At 39.4% G+C, this 23584-nt stretch overlaps 2 protein-coding genes across 7 annotated transcripts in view; one reads left to right on the forward strand and one right to left on the reverse strand.

Annotated features, from left to right (window-relative positions):
- Positions 1–2507, reverse strand: part of syk (spleen tyrosine kinase) — a 27256-nt gene extending 24749 nt beyond the window's left edge. For 4 of the 6 annotated variants that reach the window (XM_020618780.1, XM_020618779.1, XM_020618783.1 and 1 more), the window contains exon 1: positions 67–2507. The gene's annotated coding sequence lies outside the window, so the exon portion shown is untranslated. The remainder of the gene's footprint in view (positions 1–66) is intronic. The other 2 variants (XM_020618777.1, XM_020618781.1) reach the window with 2 other exon arrangements.
- A 3242-nt stretch (positions 2508–5749) lies between these two features.
- chd1 (chromodomain helicase DNA binding protein 1) overlaps positions 5750–23584 on the forward strand; it is a 38033-nt gene continuing 20198 nt past the window's right edge. The window contains exons 1-18 of the mRNA XM_020618664.1: positions 5750–6148; positions 7633–7748; positions 8946–9156; positions 11480–11608; positions 11778–11962; positions 12146–12420; positions 13238–13463; positions 14126–14226; positions 15065–15243; positions 15667–15791; positions 16864–17080; positions 17690–17779; positions 17923–18113; positions 18575–18763; positions 19171–19333; positions 21458–21610; positions 21767–21838; positions 21939–22088. Coding sequence (XP_020474320.1) covers positions 7696–7748; positions 8946–9156; positions 11480–11608; positions 11778–11962; positions 12146–12420; positions 13238–13463; positions 14126–14226; positions 15065–15243; positions 15667–15791; positions 16864–17080; positions 17690–17779; positions 17923–18113; positions 18575–18763; positions 19171–19333; positions 21458–21610; positions 21767–21838; positions 21939–22088 — 2709 coding nt within the window. The 5' untranslated portion in view covers positions 5750–6148; positions 7633–7695. The remainder of the gene's footprint in view (positions 6149–7632; positions 7749–8945; positions 9157–11479; positions 11609–11777; positions 11963–12145; positions 12421–13237; positions 13464–14125; positions 14227–15064; positions 15244–15666; positions 15792–16863; positions 17081–17689; positions 17780–17922; positions 18114–18574; positions 18764–19170; positions 19334–21457; positions 21611–21766; positions 21839–21938; positions 22089–23584) is intronic.

Below are 23584 nucleotides of genomic sequence, written 5' to 3' on the forward strand. Positions count from 1 at the left end.
GTTCAGCAGTGTTTGGAGTTGATGCAGTGAGGAATGGAAAATCTCACCATATGGTGTGTACTTTACCTTTTGTGGTCTTTGTACTGTCACATATGTTGAAAAGCTTGCATCTCTTCTCACTGAAGGAAGAGAACCGTCTTCACTCCTTTGGTTGTTTTTACCTCAGCTGAAAAATGGCCATAAAGTTCTATAGCTCTCAGGTTTAAAAAAAATCACACTGTCACATTAACTTATCTGAATCTGTCAGCTACAGCTAAAACCAGCATGTGAAACTGGATTACTTTGACGACCTCTGAATCCCTCTACTTGCACAGCTCTCAGTAAATCCTTGTTATACTTTCAGCAAAAATCAGAGGAAAGGATTTTTTGTTAAAATATCATTTTGATATTCAAAAAGCTTCCAGCTGAATTATCAGAAACAAAAACTTCAGGGCTAGAATATTACATTTACCAATAATTTTAGCCCCTATGGCTCCACCTTGTGGAACAACACAGCTATCACAATCAACAGAAAAACACGTAAATCTGTCTGGGAAAAAACTAATTGATGTTAATTGCAACTGGTATAAAAATCAAAAAGGTTTCCCATTTTACTTTAACATGGGCAGAATAGCTCAATATCACATTTTAGCCTTGTAGAAATAAATAAAAAGTCTCTGTACTTAGTGTTAATGTTATATTTTTTCAAGATATATTCCACATAAAAAACAAAACTATTTCAATCAAAACTATTTAAATATACAGTACTTCACAGCAGAAAGGCTCTGCATTTAAGAACATACTGTATAACCTGTACCACTGGTTTCTTCTAATGAGTTCCTACATACTGTATATTGTTAGAATCAATATTTGGAAAAATCTGGATTAGTGTGGCTATACAGTGGCCAAAAGCCTTTAGAGATGATTTAAAACCCCCTCTTTAGAATGGACTGAGGTATGAGAGAGGGAATAATAGTGTAAGTTTTTTAATAATATTGGTGATCTAATCTGAGTCAAAAATGACTGACTCCTGTAGATGGACATGAAAAAATTATTTAGAGGAGGCTGAGACAGGGAAGAAGCTCATAGAGATGAGGGCGACAGAGGTAAGACCTGCTGTAGTTGGTGAACAAGGTAACGTTAGTTTAGTTAGCTAGTACGTAACCAGGTGCTCTGTACATCAATGCATATGATCAATTGGACTAAAACGTTATCAGTGTACTACATGAAATAAACTAACTGACAAATACAATACATAATATATCACATGTAGCAGTCTTTATTAACATTGGACTATTGATTGTACATTTAATGAATAGCCTATAACATATTTGATGCTCTTGTCACACAGTCCAAATATTGTTTGTTTTATGCATTTTTAGTGAACTGGTAAACCTACTGTAAGGCAGGAAGGGAAAGTGTGGAGGAAGCTGACTGTGCAGGGAGACAAATGTGGGAGCTCCAGCCATCCTTTGCACAATTTGAAATAATTGGAGCATTGATATGTTATGTGGCCTTATGAGTTACAAAAAAATAATGATTGCGTTTTTCTTTAAATTAATTATTTGTTTATGGATCAATTTGTTGTGAATGCTTAAATTCGACAAATCAAACAGTAGTTATTGTAAAATGCAGATGAATGCAAAGAAATCTGTAATACAGGTTTAGACTTTAATGCCATAAGAACATGTCAAGAATGTTTTGAATGTATGCTGAAATAAATACTTTCAGAAAGATGAATATCTCTACATGTTTACCTTTAGATGTTTCAGTTTCAGTAGCAGCAGTATGTCACGGGGACAATGGGCTAAGAAATGGAAGTTCTCATAGCACAATGTATAGCACATTTCATTTATGCAGCAGACATTCAAGAAAGAAATGTGTGAATTGAATATTGGGGTGCCTGTGCCCCAGTAGAGCTTTATTCCTAGCAACGCCCTGGGACGCAGCCCTCTGGTTTGTCTCGCCTCTGCATTGCTTACGAAAGTGTCATTTCTCTCATGGGACATCAGCAGTCAGTTTAAGTCGTCTCTTTGACACGCTGGAAAACTCCCAATCTCTGCTGATTAATTACTACAAATAGCCTAAATTTTAACTGTCGCATGCCCTCTAAATTAAACTGTCAGAATAGTGTTACATGAATCGACATTGGCGATGTAAAACTCACCCTCTGGAGTGCAGTCTCTTTATTCCGGACAGTCACCCTCGGTCACCCCATTTTCTTTTATTATGTTGTAAGATTGCCTAGTGTCTGGACATCATTTATGTGATATTCTGATTAAGTGGTATGAACAGGACTGGCCCATCGGTGTCACCATATTATCACTACTTTTAAATGTTTATTATGGCAGAGATGTGCTTCCGTTCCTTGGCTCCTGGATTCCTGAATCATTTCCTATTGGTCCAAAGCCTGGATATTTCGGACTATGGGATATATTAAGGAAAACCTGGATCTCGGATGCAAACACGTCTTCCGGTCACGTGAGAGAACGTCGCTCGCTTGGCGCATACCTCCCTACAGTCGAGATGAGCTGGTCTTCGAAATATGTTTCCCCATAAAGATGTTTCCCCCTGCTAAAACCGGAAGTCTCGCAAGCCAACAGAATAATTCATCGTCACTTTTTTCACCGGTGTTATGTCGAAATTTGTTTCCCCATCGAGAAAAGGGGGAACACATCTCCACGGGGGAACACTTTTCGACACAATAAGGCCAATGTATTTAACTGAAACATATATATTATGTGTATATTAAATATTTGCTTTTAGATGTGCTGCTACGGTGAATGAATTTTTTTATTACATAACTCATGTTCTTGGACAAGGTTAATGTGTGGGGCTTTAGTTCAGCACGTTGAGCACAGATGCCTGAAACTAGTTCAAGGTCCACTCTGTCAGACTTAGCAGCTCAAGTTCTTCTTCTTTTTTTTTAATTTATTTGTAAACTTTGGCCACTACACCTATAGTATCACATGCTATAAAGGCATTTACAAATGATGTAGCTTTGAGAGTAAATGCTGGTATTAGTGATGAACTTCTTCATGTGTCAACCAATCCCCCATCTCTGCAGAAGCAGGAAGTCCACACCAATTTCAATTAAAGTTCTTGCTACTTAGAAAGGCATCTCAGAAGAAAAATGAGTTGTATAATGAGGACTGATCACCTTTGGAGCTGCAAAGAATCCCTTCATATTTGCCAGAATTATTGCTAATTAGTTAGTTTTGAGTCACAGCTTATTGGCTGTACCGTTTTGATTTATCCTAATTACATTAATCCAGTTCTTATCCTATTCTATTCTATTTTTATTCTACTTTACTCTATTTTAGTTCCTAAATGTTATATGGCATTATCATTTTTCATGCAGGTACCCAGTGGACTGAAGTTTCAGTTTCTGTAAAACAGAGAATGATCTATGTTTGCTAAAATGGACAAGGCCACTGACCGATTAATCAGAGAACTAATACAATTTTATAAAAGAAGTCAAGCAATCTGAGATTCATCACAAGTACATACCTGAACCAGTTTCACCAACAGGTTTTTGGCACTGCAGATGGAAAGTAACTAAGTATATTTACTCAAGTACTGTACTTAAGTACAATTTTGAGACATCTGTACTTTACTTGAGTATTTTCATGTTCTGCCACTTCATACTCCAACTTCACCTTGTTTCATAAAAAATTGTACTTTGTACTAACTACATTTATTTGTTAACTTTGGTTACTAGTCACTTTTCAGAATGAAGTTAATAAAAAATACAGTATAATCACAAGATTTGTTGATCATTGGTGTAATATTCGCAAGCCACTTAGCAGTAAGTACATTTTCTGTTTTTTTGTGATCTGACATACCCCTTTATCAGAAATCAGTTGATGATTGGACAATTCAGATGAAACATTTGAGGAAAGGACATCTCATGTCGTTAATGACATTTCGTCGAGTCCTTTCTTCTCATGTTTTGCTCGCATATTTTTCTTGCATCTTAAGTGGGTGGGAGTAAGACACAAGGAGAAGATGCAAGTGAAGGAAATGACGGTGCTTATAAGATCCATGAGATGTACTTAATAGGTTAATCTGAATTCCCTTATTTTATCGCTCCTCTGTCCTCGATCCTGACTTGATACAGAAGTCATTCAGGTCTGCCATGAGGAAGGATGTCCCAGAGCTCTTATTTCTGCTTTGAAGACAGAGGAGGCTGCTTGGAGGAGCTAAAACTGAGGATACATGAGTGTATTCTTCATAAAAGTCTGTTACAAACTGACACACCCTTTGTTTGAACATCAGTTTGTGATTGGATGATTCACATGAGGGCTTGAGGAAAGGATGTTTCAAGTCAGTTAAAATGTGTTTCCTCAGTTCCTCTCTTCTTGCAGTTTCCCCTTGCATCTTACATGGGCAAAACTGAGACGCGAAGAAAGCACACAAGTGAGGGAAATCTGGATGCGATTAGGTGAACTGGGATTCACCTTATATGGGAATTAGATAAAGTGTACTGTGGTCTGAGAGGGGCTCTTGCCCTAACAGTGTAGGCAAGTTTAATGTTACCATAGCACTTGTCTAATATTTTATTGTCATGGGTGAAGCATTTGACATACTTTTTGAAACAGGGAATACCATTTCAAGTTTACAGTGTTTAAAGTCTCAATAGAGCATGAGATTGACAGGTGGCTGATGCTGCCATCAGCAGTAATGCAGATGGTGTACTGGACCATTGTGGTGAAGAAGGAGCTGAGCCGAAAGGCAAAGCTTTCAATTTACCAGTCAGTCTATGCTCCAACCTTCACCTATGGTTACAAACTGTGGGTAGTGACTGAAAAAATAAGATTGAGAATACAAGCTGCCAAAATGAGTTTCCTTTGTTAGGGTGGCTGTAAGCTGGAAGATACCATCTTAGATGACGGTGGAGTGAGGAAAGACAAAGTGAATTGGTATTTTCCAGCTTCTGATCAACTGAACACAAATGATCCAGGTAATCAGGAGTGGGTAGGGCGGCAGCCCTAGAGGACTGGGAAGGGCCACCTCAGCTCTAAGCTGTATGCATCAGCTATCATTCATGTATACGTACAGTATGTAGACGCAGCTGCTGCTGGTTTTCCCTGACATGCTGGGGCTGTGGGAGGCGAAAACCCATGGAGGAAAATCCACACAGAAAGGCCCTGGCTGCCTCTGAGGTTCTTTCTTGGTGTGTGGTGACAGTGCTAACCATGCCACCCTGCTTATCAATAGTTCATGCATTTGGTTTTGCAAAACGAGATCAATACCTTATCTGTGTGTAGGAAACATTCCTACAGGCTATACAGAAAATAGCATCATCAGAGGGATAAAGCTAAAAGCTTGCTATTATTCATGGTCACCACCCAAACACGCTGCAAAGATAAGCCTGTAGGCTAGTGAACATCACAGCTCAGGCAAGAGCAAGAATTTTAGAAATACTGAGGTCATAGATCAAGGAAAACAAACTTTTGTAATTTTACACCATGACAGTCTACTGCCTATAATTTTATTTTATCTTAATAATTTTATTTTCAACAGAAAAGCCACCAATCAGTGGATGGAAATACATAATGGAAAAATGTTTAATTCTATATCAGAAAATTATGTTAATTTTTACATCTAAGAGGATTTTCATATTTCACAGCTCCGTCGTTGGGGTTGATGGGGTGATCAACGTGAAAGCAGTTCCATTTGTTCTAATAGGCTAGTATTAAGCAGTTCTTGTGTGGAAATACCTGCTTCCAAATATTTGCGGCTTTTACAGTATATAGTGAGGAGTCGGGTCGTTACGTCACTGCCCGGGGTTTTCTAGTGAAGTGAATCCTACGGCATTATGGCGGAGGCCGGTTGGCGGAAGACCCTGGATTGAAATGCTAGCTTTCTATCATCGCAGTTGACCATCGAACACTAGACTTTGCTTACATCTAAAACGGAAAAGGGGGCTTACTGGATATTTGGAGAGAGTGAGAAACAACACTGCACCACTGTAACCACAGTGAGTCGTTCGGGGCTTCTCTCCCTAAGTGGGAGATCGCTAACGTTAAGCTAGCGTAAGCTAGCTTTAATGCTAGCTATCAGTAGCTGCTAGCTTACTTGTTTAATAAAAGAAGAAAGGACCTCTGAAGTGGAAAGGCGGATTCAGATAACAATTTCTCTCGAGTTTCCCGGGAAACAACACCAGGTAACAGCGAGGAGTACTTATCCCCTAGTTCAGCGAAAAAGTAGATTAACATTGCATGTTGATTTGGAAAAAACCGCGAGAAGTGAACGGCGAAAGAAAACAAGATGGAAGAGAGTGAAGTTAGGTTAGCTAAGTTGGGTTTGTGGGTTTAATAATTAATACTAAACAAATTTAACTGTTCGCTGTGCTCTTCTAACGTTACTTGGACAGACGTTTTCATAGTTAACAGTTGTCCGTTAAACGACATTCATCGACTAGTACCAGACAGTGAACAGTCCAGCGGTTCCCTGCGAAAATGAAGTAGCCCAAAGTTTTGTCATTTTGTTAGCTTCCGTGCTAGCCTCGTGCTTCATAATGTTTGCTAACGCTAACATTACTTTTATTGACAGCCTAAGTGCAGGCTTGAATATTATCTTTTTCAATTCATGTTTACTGAATCCACGTAGATGTAATGTAAATCAACAAAATGGCACGCACATGGTTGCGGCACATGTTGTATAATCATAGAGGGTTATGATTACATAGAGGGTTATGGTTACAACGGTTATGATTTTACAGTTGTGAAAATCATAATGCTAGCATAACACATACGAGTTAAAACTGCAGTTCGTTACGCAGGACCCGTTCAGTATTCTGTAGCAACGAAGTGGCTAGCACTATTTAAACGCTGGTGATAACGCTAATACGATAATACCAATTGTTGTGGGATTTTGTTGTCAGTTTCAATTTGTTAATACAATACTGTCTGGCGCGTTGGTCGAGATGCATACTTTGGCGTCATTAGCCGGTATTAGCCAGTTAGCTACAAGCTAAAGAGTAGCCACGGGAAGACTACATGACACCCGAATTGATGAAAGAAAGGTTGGTATAACGCGTTTTGTTAGCCTTGACCAAGTCAGTGTGGTTGTTTTAGTGTTCAGAAAGCCTACGAAGTTTTGTGTAACGTTAAATGCGAAAACACGCTGCTGCGAGGCCTGATAAGTTAGGCCTTGTCGGCGAAGGGACAAACGCAGCCAAGTTAACTAACGTTACTTCAGCTATAGCCGTTCACACAGGATCGTATCTTCTGATGTGAGATGTTCATTAAAAGCATATTTAGGGCTAGCCTTTCAAAGAACTAACGTTAAAGCCTCAAGCATAGAATATCATAGAAATGTTGACTTTTTAAAGGGCTTACAAAAAGACATAGACAGTTCGACTTGAGCAGTTAATTGGTTGAACTTGATGAGAGGATTTACGTTGTCTGTTGTGGTATTGCGAGCCTCTAATGCGTTTAGTTTTAGCATGAAATTTGTTTGTATGGTGTTATTTTTCCTTGTGCTGAATTTTAGGTAGCACAACCGTATTACCTTATTTAAACCCTCTTTGTGCACAATGCTGGGAAAGCATAGTGTTATTGAAATTATACAGTTTTGATGAAGGCACAGTCTGGGTATTTTTCAGGCAGTATTATGATTGTTGTTCATGTGCATCTTCTCTCACAGGTTAACCACGTCGAACATAATACTACAGGTTGCCAAGGTGAAGTCTGCATATTGGACTTCAACATGGCTGGACGCAGTGAGGACGAAAGTGTAAGCAACAGCAGTGGAGAATCTAGGTAAATCAGCTTTTCATCTTAGAACATCAAAGTAGTGTTTTGGTGCTGATTAAAATCTGTTGATTTTATTAATGTGCCATCTCAGATGATATTGTCTTACTGAAAATAATACCTGAATATATGTACATTATTTTTGCACATTACAGGGGGATAGCTGCTAATATTTTAAGGACTGGCCCCACAGGCCACCAAGCCTCTAAATGTGGTGGCCCAAATGTAAACATGTAAAAACTGTACAGAAAAGGCAATTTAACACAACATAGCCTTCCTTAACTGTGATGCTTCAATAAATGAAAAAACATTTACAGAATGGTAATATGATTATTTATACTGAAAACGCAAGGTAATTATAAACATAGACTACATATAATCTCTCTCTTAGTTCACAGACTTGTTTTTGCATCCCCCATGCCTCTGCTTCATACTCAGTGTTCTGTTCCCAGCATTGTGCCTGAGTGATGTCTGTAATAGAAATATTACAAAAAACATTTGAAAATTATAATGCAAACTTTCAGCTGTAGCCTTCTTTGTCAAAATACATGGGCTAAATCAATATATTTTTTGTAATATAAGAGATTCGATAAAGCTTGGTGGCCACAGCAGGCCACCTGTTCAGGATGTATGGTGGCCACGCAGTAAATTTTTGTGGCCACAAGCACTCTGGGCCCTAATGTGGAAACCTGCTGCTGCCCTCCTCCTACATCTCTCTCTTCAGCTTTCTTTTCCTGACCTTCTTTTGCTGCATCAGCAGCATTGGTTGAAACCATAGAGAAATAGAGCGGGGCACAGAGGGGCTGAGTGAATACATGTGCTATGCATGGAAATGCACTAAAATAAGATTTAACCTATTTTAAATCAATATGTGGTGGTCAATGTTGATATTGCATGCTGGTAAAAGTTGTGCAAAGTTGAGCTTTTTTTTTCAGCTACATTAATGCAGTTGTCTCACTGAATAAAAATTAATGATAGGGCTATATTTTTGATATCAGTGCTGTCACTGGTAACAAGCCAAGTTATGCAGAACTAAAGTGTCTGATTGCCAGCATTTTGTTTTCTGTACATGGTGTTATATATGCGCTGCAATAAAATGTTTTTGATGAGTCTGTTGTGTTAAACCTATTTGATTTTTGAATGATTTATCTAATAATTACTAATGCACAAATGTGTACTTCATAATTTTCTCTTATTATGCTGCAGTAATTCTGATGATGAATCCGGATCGGGCTCAGCTTCAGGGTCTGGCTCAGACTCGAGTTCCAGCTCCTCCAGCAGCAGCAGCAGCAGCAGCCAGTCAGGAAGCAGCGACTCAGGAAGTGGCTCAGACTCTGGCAGCCAGTCAGATTCTGACACGGAGAAATCCAAGAAGAAGGTGGAACCACCAATTAAGTCAAACATTGATGGAGCTGAGGTAAAGAAATGATCAAAGATTGGTTTGTATTGGTTACTCAACTTAGGGCTGACTGATTAATCGTTTTCTAATCAAAACTGCAATTTTACAAAATGCAGTTTTCGAATTGGACAGCCTGCGATTTAAACTGCCATTAAAATGTATTTTTAAATACTACAGATTCTAAACAATCTGTGCGGCATCCCTGCAGGTTTCTGGCACATACACTCTGCCCTCCTCTGCAGACTTCACATAGAACCTGCAGAGTGAGTGGGCTGAGTGGTCATCTGAACCTAGGAAAACCCAACAGATCCCCCTTGAGCAAGCACTTGGCAATGTTCATAATGTTAGCGTCCTGTATTACAGGATCCTATATTATCCTGTATTACATTGAAAACAATACGACAGCAAATTATTTGTTGTGATAATTTTTATTCTTTGTTCAAAATAAACACTCACTTCAATTCTAATGCCTGCAACACATTTTAAACAAGTTTGGGTCGGCTGCATTTCAGGGCCAGTAATGAGGTAAAACAATGAAAATGATGATTCCATTTGAAACAGGTAATGTCAACAGATAACTGCATCTTGATAAGGTACAAAAGTGGCATCCAGGAAAGGCTGAGCCCTTTAGGAGAAAAGACGGGTTGAGGACCGTCAGTTTGCCAACATATGCGAGAGATAATTATTGAAATGTTTAAAAACAATGTTCCTCACAGAAAGATGGGAAGGATTTGGATATGTCACCTTCTACAGTGCAGAACATGATTAAAAGATTTAAGAAAATTGGAGGGATTTCAGTGTGTAAAGGGCACAAGCCTAAGCTGGATGACTGCTCTCTGATCCTTCAGACAGCGCTGCATCGAGAATTGTCACCCTTCTATAAACAATATACCCATACGGGGTAAGGATTAATTTGGCACAGCTGTGTCAGACATCACAATACGTAGTTACATCCATAAATGCTGCTTAAAACTGTACTGTGCCAAAAGGAAGCCCTATGTCAACAGTGTCCAGAAGTCAACTGCTCTGGACTCAGAGGCATCTGGAATTGACCATCACACAGTGGAAACCTGTACTGTGGTCAGACCAATCAGTATTTCAGGTGTTTTTGCAAGGAATAGACGCCATGTGCTCCGGACCAAAGAGGAAAAGGACCATCCAGACTGTTACCAGCAACAAGTCCAAAAGCCAGGGTCTGTCATGGTTGATGACGGGGTCTGAAGTTGTGTCAGTGCCCTTGGCAAATGTCACTTACACCTCTGTGATGGCTCCATTAATGCTGAAACATCCAGTGAGATGTTGGAGCAACATGTGCTGCCTTCAAGATGACATCTTTTCTGGGGATGCCCATGAATATTTCAACAAGACAATGCAAAACCTCATAGTGTACATTACCAAGGCCTGGCTGTGGAGGCTGATAAATTGAAAAGTCAGATAAATGTTGCAGTGACAGTATCTTGGAGATTGTTATGTCTGTCCTCCATTTCTGCAGCCAGAGCAGCTGTTCATCCATATTCTGTTTGTTTTGTAGTCACACCCAGTGTGACCTGGATAAATTTGGTTGCGACTGATCACTTGCAGTCTGGAGCCCTGCCCACAAAAGCAGCTTCTGTGGTGTTTAACAGTTGAACTCTGTAACCTTCACTGTTGGCATGAATGATTAAGTCCAGTGTATCACAAATGGATGGTGGATTTATTGTCAGTGTGCATTAACAGGATGCATTCAGGACTGACTTTTTCCAATAGTAGCACTGGTGCTCTTTACTGAAGATTTTAGGAGCATCAGCACAAAATTTAGGTGCAGCACTAGAAACGGCACGTAAGGCAACATGTTCCTAACTGTATTGTTAAGTAGTTTGCTAACAAATATACTGTTTACAGAAGTAACAGTGTGAGGTACTGCTTCATGGCCACTGTCTTCTCTAACCCGTCTCTGTCCCTAGATGATCAAAGGTGTCTTATGTTGGCATCATAAATTCTTGCATAAAATGATCTCTTTATTTGTTGTGTACATTTAAATGTTAATTCATTTTCTTCTACTTTATACTTCCACAAGTTTTTACTCCACTAGATTTATTGCAAGTAACTAGTTACTTTGCAGATTCATATTGCTAATATAAAATTAAAATCATCCTGCACTTCTAATTTTGGTAATTTTTGTAGTTGTGCTGCACCACTGCTGAAAACATGTAGGCAGAATTTTGAGCATTGTCAGTGGTGCACAGGGTTTATTTTGGTGGGTTGTTTAACACAGAACACGGTAGTCAGCTCTTGTCATGTAAAAGCTTCTTAACCTGTTCACATATTTTGGCTAACTTTCCACTTTACTCATTGACTGCAGTTCTGGAAGTCCAACCCAAGTATCTTGGCAGTGCAAAGATCTGCTATGCTCAGGAAACAGCAGCTTCAGCAGCAGCAGCAGCAGCAACAGCAGCATAAAGAAAACTCCTCAAATACTGGATCAGATGAGGTTTGTTCCAAACTGATCTGATCCCCAATTTATTTTCTCTGCTGTTTAACTGGAAACTAATCGGCATCATCTGTAGATGTTGTTAGCACTTAAATATGACATCTGTAATTGGAGGTGCACAATTGATTGATGAATTATCAATCATATTTTTGATCATGATCTTTTCCAGGACACATCAAGTAGTGATGAATCTGACTCGTCAAGTGGCTCCAAAAGGAGAAGAAATTCGGGCTTGTCTGACTCTGGATCGGGGAGTAGTTCTGGATCAAACTCAACAGCAGAAGACAACAGTGATGAAACCGCATCAGACTATGAGCCTGGTCACAAAATCAAAAGCAGAAAACCTCCAACCAAGTAAGTGGACATTTGCCTCTTAGCAACTGCCTTGGTATACAGAGCTGTCCCCTGACCATTTCCCTTTGTTGTGGTCACTCACCTCAGCCATTTAGGTACTTATGAGCTTTTAAAAGAATACACAGAGAGATCTGAGTTTAACTTGGCACCTGCATTATTTGTTCACCTTTCGTTGTGTCTCAGGATGAATTTCCGGAATGGGAAGAAAAGTAGCACCCAGAGGAAGAAAAGCCAGAAGTGTTCATCCTCTGAGGACGAGGATGATAACTACAAAAAAGTGGCATGTACAGGGCCACGGCGGCAGGCCACAGTCAACATCAGCTACAAGGAAGATGAGGAGCTGAAGACAGACTCAGATGATCTGGTGGAAGTTCTTGGTGAAGATGTCCCACAGACTGAGGAGGATGAGTTTGAAACACTGGAGAAAGTGATGGACAGCAGGATAGGAAGGAGGAGAGGTAAAGGATACAGTGCTAAGATTGAAGATGTAATCCACTGCTTTAATTTAACTGGAGCTATAGACATGCTGTTCTGTTCCACATATCTAAACAGTTACTTATTAGCCGGCAGTGTATGCTGAAATGATTGCTTCTCTACAAGTTCATGTTTGTATAGCAGGTGTTTTGATAAGTAGTTGGTGTTGGCTTTTTCCTCAAGGAGGTTTTGTTGTACGTCAAATAATGAGCATAGGTGTTAACACCTTGATTAATTTTTCACTTCACCTGGGCTCCCTCTCTTCATTGCAGTGTCTCAGCTGCTCTTCCACACACAGAGAGGAGAAGCTGCTCCAAAACACCAAAACCATATTTCCCAATCCACTATTCTAATTCACTGGTCTCTTCAAGTACTGATAAAAAGCCCCAGGTCCTTACAAACTGAGAAACCAGAGAACTCAGTCAATTGTACCAGTGCACCCAATTAATTGTTCACATTTGTACATACTGATTTGAGTGAAATGCTTGCACTGTAGGGGCTTGATTTAGATTTTTTTTTTTTTTTTAGGAGAACTTTTGAGAAACAAGGGAGATTGCTTAGAACACCTATGTGATCAAAACAGCTTGAAGTTTCTGTTGACCATCAATAAATTCTGTGTTTTGAGTGTGCACATACAAAGTATTTAAATAAATTACACTCGAGTGGAATTGTGCAGCATATTTAAATTTTTATGGGTTTTCGTTGACTACCCAGAAACAAATAGCCTCATTCTATGGTGTATAAAGAAATGGGTTACAGTATTTCCATTTATTTGTTTATTTTTTTTTGAATTCCTAACAGCAACTGGAAGTGCCACCACTGTATATGCTGTAGAAGCAGATGGGGACCCTAATGCCAACTTCAGCCCCAACAAAGAGGCTGGTGAGATCCAGTATTTGATAAAGTGGAAAAACTGGGCCCATATCCACAACACTTGGGAGACAGAGGAGACACTTAAGTTACAAAACGTCAAAGGCATGAAGAAACTGGACAATTTTAAGAAGAAGGAACAGGAAAAAAAGAAATGGTGAGAGGCTTTATAATAACCTTTTATCACAATCGTACACACCAAGCGGGCGTTAGCGGGGGGGCGCATTTCAGTGGTGCCACTCCAATACATGGATGTATTAAAGGTTTAGTCAGCAATTCTAGCAAAAGAATATTTACATTTTGATCACTATGAATATAAATCCACAAGTTGTTTCAGTTAGGAGCTCATAATTCATGAGCGTACATTACCACAGCAGCGATGCTAGTGACTGGTGGACGACTTGATGTCTACATGAGTCTACATGAAAACCAGTGTCATCCATTGCAACCTGTATTATACATAATTGGAAGCATAAGCATCTAAGCATAACTGTCATGCTAAAGACACCGTGTAGCACCGTGTAGCCCTCATCTACACACATTGTGACTGACTGATGACCATCTTCATTGGCTAAAATTTTAATCACATTTGCCCCTAAGTAACAAAAAAATAAAGGCTATCTAATTTATTTTAGTCTATACAGAGGTTCAAAGCAATCCTCTTCTCATCACAAGCACATTTATTGACAGGATTTGTGAAATTTAAAATTCTCTTTAGTGCCCTCTGAAATATTGCCTTAAATGAGGTTACAAAACAATTCCGTTTTTAAACTGAGTAGGTTATGGCCGACTTTCTAATGCTATTTCCCCTTTCTACAGGTTAAAGGCAGCTTCACCAGAGGATATAGAGTATTTCAATTGCCAGGACGAATTGATGAATGACTTGCACACTCAATACCAGCTAGTAGAGCGGATCATAGGTAAGCTTTCTGTGATCTCTTGGCATTTGGTGGTGAAGCAATTTGCACACAGTATTTAGACTTCATTTTTTTCCTACACTTTATTGTTGTAGATGCTTAATTTTAAATAGTTTACCTCACAATGTCGAAATTAAAACATGTTTTTCTAAAAAAAAATTTTGTAAATTTCTTAAACGAAGAACTGAAAACTCTCCTTTAAAGAAGTACTCAGACCCTTTGCTGTTGCACATCAGATTGTGGTCAGGTGTCCACTTGTGGCAAACGGAATTAATTGGACACAATTCTGAAATGCAAACACCTGTGTATACAAGGTCCTACAATTCACACTGTATGTAAGGACAAAGACCAATGGTGAAGCCCAAGTAACCCTCTGGGATAAAATTTAGTGCCCAGGTATAGATCAGAACAAGGACATTCTACCACTTTTCAAGCCTTAGGAGAGGATGACAGGAACACAGTGGCTTCAGTAATTGTGAAATAGAAGAGGTTTGGAGCCATCACGATTCTTCCTGGAGTTGACTGTCCAGCCAAACTGAATAAATGGGCCAGAATGATTTTGTGCATAGAGGTGACTGTGAAACCAACACTCACGCTTTTTTCAGAGGTTTTCCACAGCAACCTGCAACAAGGACAGTTATCTCAGCCTGACTCCATCAGTTTGGCTGTTATGGTTGAGTGGCTAGATGGAATTAAGTTAAGTTTAGACAGATGGGCTGTTTTATCAGTTTAAAATGACAAAAGTGCAGTAAGTGAAGGGGTCTGAATGCTTTCTGAAATCATTATATTTAATCCCCCAGAGTTTGTGTAACTTGATGGGTTTCTGATTTTTATTGAGCAGGACATTCAAACCAGAAGTCAGCTGCCGGTTACCCAGACTATCTGTGCAAGTGGCAGGGTTTACCATACTCCGAGTGTAGCTGGGAGGATGGTGCTCTGATTGCAAAAAAGTTCCAGAAATGCATCAGTGACTACATGAGCAGAAACCAATCCAAGACCATTCCATTCAGAGACTGCAAGGTAACTTAATGCCAAGAGGTGGGAGTCTTTGGTAAACAAACGATTCTTGGTGTCATTCGATTCATAAGAATTTTTGAATTAAAAACAATTTTTGTCAAACAACTGATTTCTGTCCTTTCACCCACTGAGCTGTTAATAAAGCTTAAGCTAACTGATTCTGATGAGCATCAAAACCAAGTATTTTACATACTGCTTCCCAGCAGTATGTAAGAATCTTTAGGCAGATTAAATCCAGATGAACCTATACCAGAATGATGGGAAGAGAAAAGAGTTCATGTTCCAAGGCACTCTTAAGAGCTGTCTAGTTTGATATTGGATCTGTTTAGCAACAAAGAATACCCCCAGTTCTGCTATTTACCATCTAAAATAAAAATGAGTTCTTATCTAAATGTTGGCATTACTGACTGCTGTTCTTTCCTGTAGGTGCTAAAACAGAGACCCAGGTTTGTGCCCATGAAGAAGCAGCCAACTTACATAGGTGGGGATGGACTGGAGCTCCGAGACTACCAACTGGACAGTTTGAATTGGATGGCCCACTCCTGGTGCAAGTATGACTCGAGCAATACTTAAGTTCTCAGCTTGCCTTGTCTGAAAATCCATACTGTAATGATGATGGGGACATAATCAGTTTCTCTAGATTTCCACAAAGCTCTACTGTTTTATGTACACATTTGGGCACCCCTGGATATATTACACATTTTATTTTTCTGCTGAAAGAAATGAATACAACCTCTGCCGCAAACGGACATTAAAAACAATTGCTTTTCAAGTTTAATGTACTGCTACTTTTATTTTGCAAATATAAAATAGAGAAAAATCTGAAACAGTAATTGTCATTCACAAATATTGCCCATCCTATTAAATGCCATTTCATGGTTTCTGCTTACAATATGTATGTCTTCATATGTAGACATCTACACTATAAAAGTGCCAATTGCATATGTGCCAGAAAAGTAAACTGGGCCCTAGTTTTGTGAGCCAAATTATTTCCTATATTGTCCTATTCTTAAGTGGCCGCACACACAATTTTCTTTTATTAGATTTTTTTTTTTTGTTACGTTGTTCAGCCAAATGCAGCAAGCAAACAAGCTCCTCTTGCTGTCAGGAGGTTGCCATCCTTTTTTCTAATGTACCTGTCCACATATAGCATTCATATAACTAAGTAATCTCCTAGCAATGTGCACTTGGATGTATATGATTGGCTAACATACTGCTTCACTGGATAGCATCTATCGTCAAGACACAAAGCAGTGTTGCATTGTCTGTGTTGTCCCTGCATGATGGCCCTCCACTATGTCTGAGCAAATGCTGGTGTGAACATGGCTTAACCACAGGATGGAAATATTAGTCTTTGGGGTTATGTGGTCAGTGAAGCAGGAAACATTTCACAGCCAGATTCCACTAAATATTAAGCAAGTAAAGTTTATTTATATAGCACCTTTCAAAGTCAGTAGACACAAAGTGCTTCACACAAAAGTTAAAAAGAACACAATTATACAGTATACACCATTGGTAAATTTTTCATGCAAATGTCACACAAACCATATCATTTGACTTTTGGTTTTAAAACATTTGACGGCAACTTTGTTTTACTGTTGCTTTCCTGCTCTTCGTTCATAGAGGCAACAGCTGCATTCTTGCTGATGAGATGGGTTTAGGGAAGACCATTCAGACCATCAGCTTCCTCAACTACCTTTTTAATGAGCACCAGCTGTATGGGCCCTTCTTGTTGGTTGTGCCTCTTTCTACACTAACCTCTTGGCAGAGAGAAATCCAGCTCTGGGCCCCTCAGATGAATGTTGTGGTCTACCTGGGAGACATCAACAGCAGGAACATGGTATGGGTGGTTCAAACAATCCTGTTACACACAGTAAGAGCAATGGCTGTACACCAGGTCACATCTTAGAAAACTACTTTTTAAAAACCTATTTATATGCTTCATATTTCGTGATGACGACTGCTTTTTCCTCAAATAGAAATGGTTTATTTCAAATTACAATAAGGCCTATGAAACAAGGAATATAACACAGTCGTATGTAAAATTCATCAAATCAATGGGCCTAATTTAAACAAAAATATACAGTAAACATGCATGGCCCTGAACTCCATTGTTGACCTCGCAACGGCTGACTTCTGACTGAAAAGTGTTGGATGACTGTGCAAGACGCAATCTGGGTTAGACTTGGGCATGCTTCAGGCTCGTGGTGTGAGCGGTACTGGAATGAAATTGGAGCGGGATATAGAGCTGCTCTGCACTCTGTAGTGTCTGCTAACTGGATGACTTGTGCTCATAATTGGGTCTCTGTATCTGGTTTGGTGTTCAGAATGGGCTGGGTGGAACATAGGCGACTGCTTCTAGATTCTCCAGCTAGCACTAGTTAGATTTTGAATTCTTTCTTGTTGCTTTAACAAATGTGTTTTTTTGTCTTCTGTTTTTATTTAATAGATCAGGACACATGAGTGGATGCATGTTCATAGCAAGAGACTGAAATTTAACATCCTCCTCACAACATATGAGATTCTTCTCAAAGACAAGGTCAGCAGCTAATTCATTTTATCTTGGATCATGAGCTTGCTGATGTCACTTAAACTCTGACACTTTTTAAATGGTAAATATAATTTCTGAAGATGTGCAACATGATAGCACATGTAAAGCCTGTAACAAATGTGTGTCTGTAGTCATTTTTGGGCAGTGTTAACTGGGCCTTCATTGGAGTGGATGAGGCACACCGACTGAAGAACGATGATTCCCTACTCTACAAGACCATGATTGACTTCAAGTCCAATCACAGGCTTCTGATCACAGGAACACCACTGCAGAACTCCCTGAAAGAGCTGTGGTCCCTGCTGCACTTCATTATGCCTGAGAAGTAGGCCATATCATTTGTTACCCTTAAAGGCCAGCTTACAGTAGTGGTTTTCTCCTTGCTGCAGTGATGTAGAAGTGTAATGAATACCTTCAGTACTCCTCGATACAAATGACAGGTGTGGTCACAGGTGTAACAGAGCACACCGTTCACGTGTGCACTGGACTTTAAAGTTGACCAAAAGCTGTGAGTGACTTATGGACTGATGACCATAAGTTTGAGACTGAAAAAAATATGGGTGTGTAGTTGGAAAGATGTAACCTCTGACCCTTGTAGCCCTTTCTTCATCTGTGCATAAGGCCCGAAGCTACATTAGCCCCGACTAGCGTAACACACTTGAATCACTGACCAAAGTGTCAGATTGTAACCAGTTTTGATTATGAGGAGGTATAGAAGGATTTTGTCTTATTATCTTGTACCACATGTTGACTGTGTCTCTGCTATTCCTTGTTGTGTTGTTTAAGGTTTCACTCTTGGGAGCTGTTTGAGGAGGAGCATGGTAAAGGTAGGGACTCAGGCTACACCAGTCTGCATAAAGAGTTGGAACCTTTTCTGCTACGTAGAGTCAAGAAGGATGTGGAGAAATCTCTTCCTGCCAAAGTGGAGCAGATCCTTCGAGTGGAGATGAGTGCTATTCAGAAACAGTATTACAAGTAAGAGTTGTGTTGCAATTTCTGATATTTAACCATTTTTATTATGAAGACCTATCTGATTATTAGGCTGGGAATGTTCGGTATGTGTTCAGGCCAACAATAGTGTTCTTGCAAAATAAAGTACATGTCGCTAGTGAGAGAATGAAATGTGAAGCGTGTTCAAGGTGTTACTATTTGCACCAGCACAGATAATATTGAAATGAATAAGGATCCTGGGCTTTTTTTGTTTTGTTTTTCCTGGTATGTTGAGTCATACTAAAAAAATCCTTGGATGTGGCAGTTTGTTCTTCTCCTGTTTGTAGATGAGGCTATTTATAGATGAGTTAATTTTGCTGCTAGATATTTTTAGCATGATTTTTAGAATGTTATAGTCATGCGACTGTGTGTATCTTCTCGTTTGCGATCAGATGGATCCTGACCAGGAACTACAAGGCTCTGAGTAAAGGTACCAAAGGTAGCACGTCAGGTTTTCTGAACATCATGATGGAGCTGAAGAAATGTTGTAACCACTGTTACCTTATCAAGCCTCCAGAGGACAACGAGTTCCTCAACAAAGCTGAAGCCTTACAGGTCTGTTTATTTTGTATTTTGGCCATATTGGCATCACAATTTCTTTTTAGTTCTGACCATTAACTGTATATATGGCTGATAGTCTTAAGAGCTCCCAGAAGTGAAACCACCACAAATTCGTCACCCCCTGGTTAGCTGGTTTCAGTATAGGTCATAAATAATGCCTCCATGTTAGTGAATGGAACATGAGTTAAGCTACAAAAGTATACTCTAAATCAAATAAATTTTTCCCAGAGGCAATTTCTCAGTTTTGGTATTAATGCACTGTTTTGTGTATAAGAGGTCAGTTTTCAGTTACGTTTGTTCTTAAATTATTAGATTATTTAAAAAGGCGTGTATTTAGGTTGATTTGACAGCTGTGATATGCAGCCTGATGCTGTTTCTCCACTTCTGGTCACCTCTGCACAGAATCTGGTCACAAAAAAGCAAGATGGCAGCTGCTGTATCAATGATATTTTGGCTTCTCTTTTGCATAGTGGAGGGGAAGTGGTGATGCAGCGTTCATTGTGTTTGCATCCCCTTACTTTGAAATGCCAGAAAGAGTAAAATTTCTTTTCTCATCAACATAATATTTAATGCACATTCAGCTAGTACAACTGTTCCTTCATCGACAGAAGCAACACAAATGGCCAGGTTTTGTATAAGAAGAAGCATAGTAAAATAATAAAAATCCTCTGTGTAAAAGTTTGCATCCCCCTTGACATACCCTCTAGGTAATTAACTCTAATATGTAAAATCAAATATGATTTTGCACTTTATTTTCAAGTGGGTAGATCTCAAGCAGTTTGCTGATAGCAACAAAAACAGTGGCATCAAAAAAACAGTTTTCAGAAGACCTCAAATTGAAACTGGTAGACCTTCATAAAGCTAAAGAGGGATATAAAATTTTTCAACGTGTATAGGGATACCAGTACCCAAAGAGGTTGGAGGAGGTTCGGGAGGACATAAAGTATAGGAGAACATTTCATTAAGGGAGATGCAAACTTTTAGACTGAGATGATTTTCATTATTTTACTCCAACTTTTTTACACGCTCCCTGAACATTTGTGTTGATTCGGTTGATGAAGGAACAGTTGTACTAGCTGAAGGTGCATTAAGTATTATGTTGTTGAGGGGAAAAAAATCAGTTTTACCCTTTTTGCCATTTTAAAGTTAAGAGATGCACACATACAAGCAAATGTTTGTACTCAACTGTATGTAGTCAATGGTGTCTACAATGTGTTCACACATGCAGGCATCCTGTACTGGTTTTGTGGACCATAGATCATTTTAGCACCATTTTTACAGGGATATGATTTACAATGTTTAATGTAAATGTACCAGATGATGAATGAATAAGCCTAAAATTCAAAACAAGGACCTGGTGTGTGCTAAAAGTAAGAAGGTTTGACACACGATTGGCTGAATTGTTGCGCCAAGGGAGCGTCGTTACTTTCAGCAGCAGCCACTTTTTATTTGAGATTTCACTGCAGCAAGATTTGAAAATGGAGTCTCTCACTTGGTTTTCCTGATGAGGGGTTAAAATAATGCCTAGGACCAAAGGCTTCATGCTGCAAGCTGGTAACACTACACCAACACCATGAGTTGTGCCAATTCTCAGCAGCTGGCACCGCCTCCACATGATCAAGAATCGTAGAAACGGGGTCAACCACATCCTTCTCACTGAGAGAGAGGTTTTTGTGTCTTCCTCGCTCAGTTGCTCTGAGCAGTTTCCTAAATCACCTTTAAGCTAGGACTATAGTATTTTAGGCCCAAAGCTCTCTTACAGTCTCAGCATGTTTGTGAATATGGGCTCAGATGTTTGGCCAGTAGTGCTGCTTACTCTCTCTTGTTCACACATCCCCAGTTGGTTGTGTCTGACTGGGATGGGTTTTTTTTTCCCCCTCCAGACTGAATTATTTAGTTACAAGATGGTTGAAATTAATTTCATCATTATGATCAGTCTAAATGTACAGTAGTATGCCCCCCCCTCCCCCCGTCGTCATTTTTGTGACACAGTATTACTTTATGTATGACCTGGTTCTTCACAGACCACCACCTGTTTCAGTTGCTTCTAGCAGAACACAGGTATGATATTGGTGAGAATCGACCCCTAACTGTTAAACTCCACTTTTCCTTTTACAGCAACTGATCCGTTGTAGTGGGAAGCTAGTTCTGTTGGATAAATTGCTGGTGCGTTTGAAGGAGCGAGGCCACAGAGTTCTTATCTTCTCCCAGATGGTACGAATGCTGGATATCCTGGCTGAATACCTGAGGTGCCGACAGTTCCTCTTTCAGGTAACCACACACTGTTTTCACATGGCGATCAGACTGCATATATACAAAGATGCACCCGTGAAATACTATTCAGGCTAACCAGAAAAAAATCAAATGCTCTTTACATGTTTGTTATTAACTTAGAAATCTGAAATGTTGTATGAAATGTTTGTGCAGAGATTAGATGGCTCCATTAAAGGGGAGATGAGGAAGCAGGCATTGGACCATTTTAATGCTGAAGGCTCAGAGGTAAGTGCCGCTGTATTCTCTGGATACAGCAAATGCAGTTTTGCTTTATTTGAATAAACCAGGACTGTTACATATAATAACCCTTCCTTTATGCACCCAGGATTTCTGCTTTTTGTTATCAACACGTGCGGGTGGTTTGGGTATCAATCTTGCATCAGCTGACACGGTAGTCATCTTTGACTCAGATTGGAACCCACAGAATGATCTGCAGGCTCAGGCCAGAGCCCACAGAATTGGACAGAAAAGACAGGTAGGGAACAGCTCTCATAAACCTTGATCTATATTTTTTGTTTGTTGTAATGCATTTTGCTGCAGGAATTCAAGCTGTCACCTACATTTTCCCACTATGGAGTTGGCAGTCTGTAACTTCATGTAGAGTCCCCACCATGGGAAGTTAACAAACTGGAACCTGGAGCTTCCCATGCCCAAACTTGAAGGCAGATATTGTCCTTTTATGCTAGGGCTACACAGTTGTGGCAAAAATCATAATCACAGTTATTTTGGTCAATATTGAGATCACAATTATTTAACATGATTACTCGTTGACTTTGGAAACATCACACATTTATTGAAGATTAAAAACAAAGACTTGTCTTTTATCAGTGGCCTTTCTTGAACTATAAATATTATCCAGCTAAAAATTGTTTCATCTCATTGGTTCCTAATTGGTTCTTTTAGAAACGCTGTGGAAAGGTTCATGCCCAATGTCTGCGATGGTTGGTTTCGATTTTATGAGAAATTAATCTTGGTTTAAGTTAATTTATACAACTTAACTTCTTTCCCACCATAGCAGATATCTCAAATACACATTTATATGGCTGGAATGTAGGATAAGTCACATAGTTTAAACATTAGAATTAGAGTATTATATTCTGTGGGGACAATGGTCAATTTTGGATAAACACAAGAATAATCAGTTATTAGCACAGTTGTATATTAAACAGACAAATGAAAATATACTTAATTTTCTAAATGTTGATGTTTAGCAATGTTTAGTTAGAATTTGTCACAGTGAGCAACTGTTGTTTGTAAAGGCTGCTTCACCAGTGATGTCATATCCCACTTTCAATCGCTAGTGGTATGTTTTAAGATTGAAAGCATTTTCTCCTAAGTCTTAACCAAGCTTAGACATTTTAGAACACTTTATACACTTTAGATCACAGATTATATATTTTCAAGCCAACTGTAGCATTTTCACTGGTGTATAAGATCGAGAGTAGAATGAACAGGAGTCTTTTATGGTGGTAACGAAAATGGGGAGTCTCCCTCTGCATTCCCGAGTGTCCTGTTGTAGATAAAGGCCACGTTCTGACTGAGTTTCAAAGGTGTGAGGGGAAAAAACACATCTCTCCCCATTCATTAGTATGGGGGATTACGCTTGCCACAGCAGGGGTCTCCGGCAAAATGGTTCAACTTTGTGTGGAGAAAAACTTGGATCTCATTAAACTTTCACCGTACCTGGCGGTGACATCATCTGGCAAAGGAGCTGAAGGCTCTATTCCATTATAAAGCCTCGTCTGGTTCTTTCAAACCAGGAACTCCGAGGGACGACTCAGACCACTTGAGTATATAAAAAATATAACCGTGCTGGTTTATTCAAAAAGTCACAGGCAAGAATTAACACTTCAAGTCCAGAGATCTTCCAACCCCCAGGCTGCCCGAGCAGCCCGGAAACCAAAAAGACCCCGAACCAAGCATTGCTATACAATATTAATCATTTCTGGGCTGTCGAACCGTGACGTCACC

The sequence above is a fragment of the Monopterus albus genome, unplaced genomic scaffold (assembly GCF_001952655.1).
Source record: "Monopterus albus unplaced genomic scaffold, M_albus_1.0 scaffold209.1, whole genome shotgun sequence".
In the NCBI taxonomy this organism is placed as follows: Eukaryota; Metazoa; Chordata; class Actinopteri; order Synbranchiformes; family Synbranchidae; genus Monopterus; species Monopterus albus.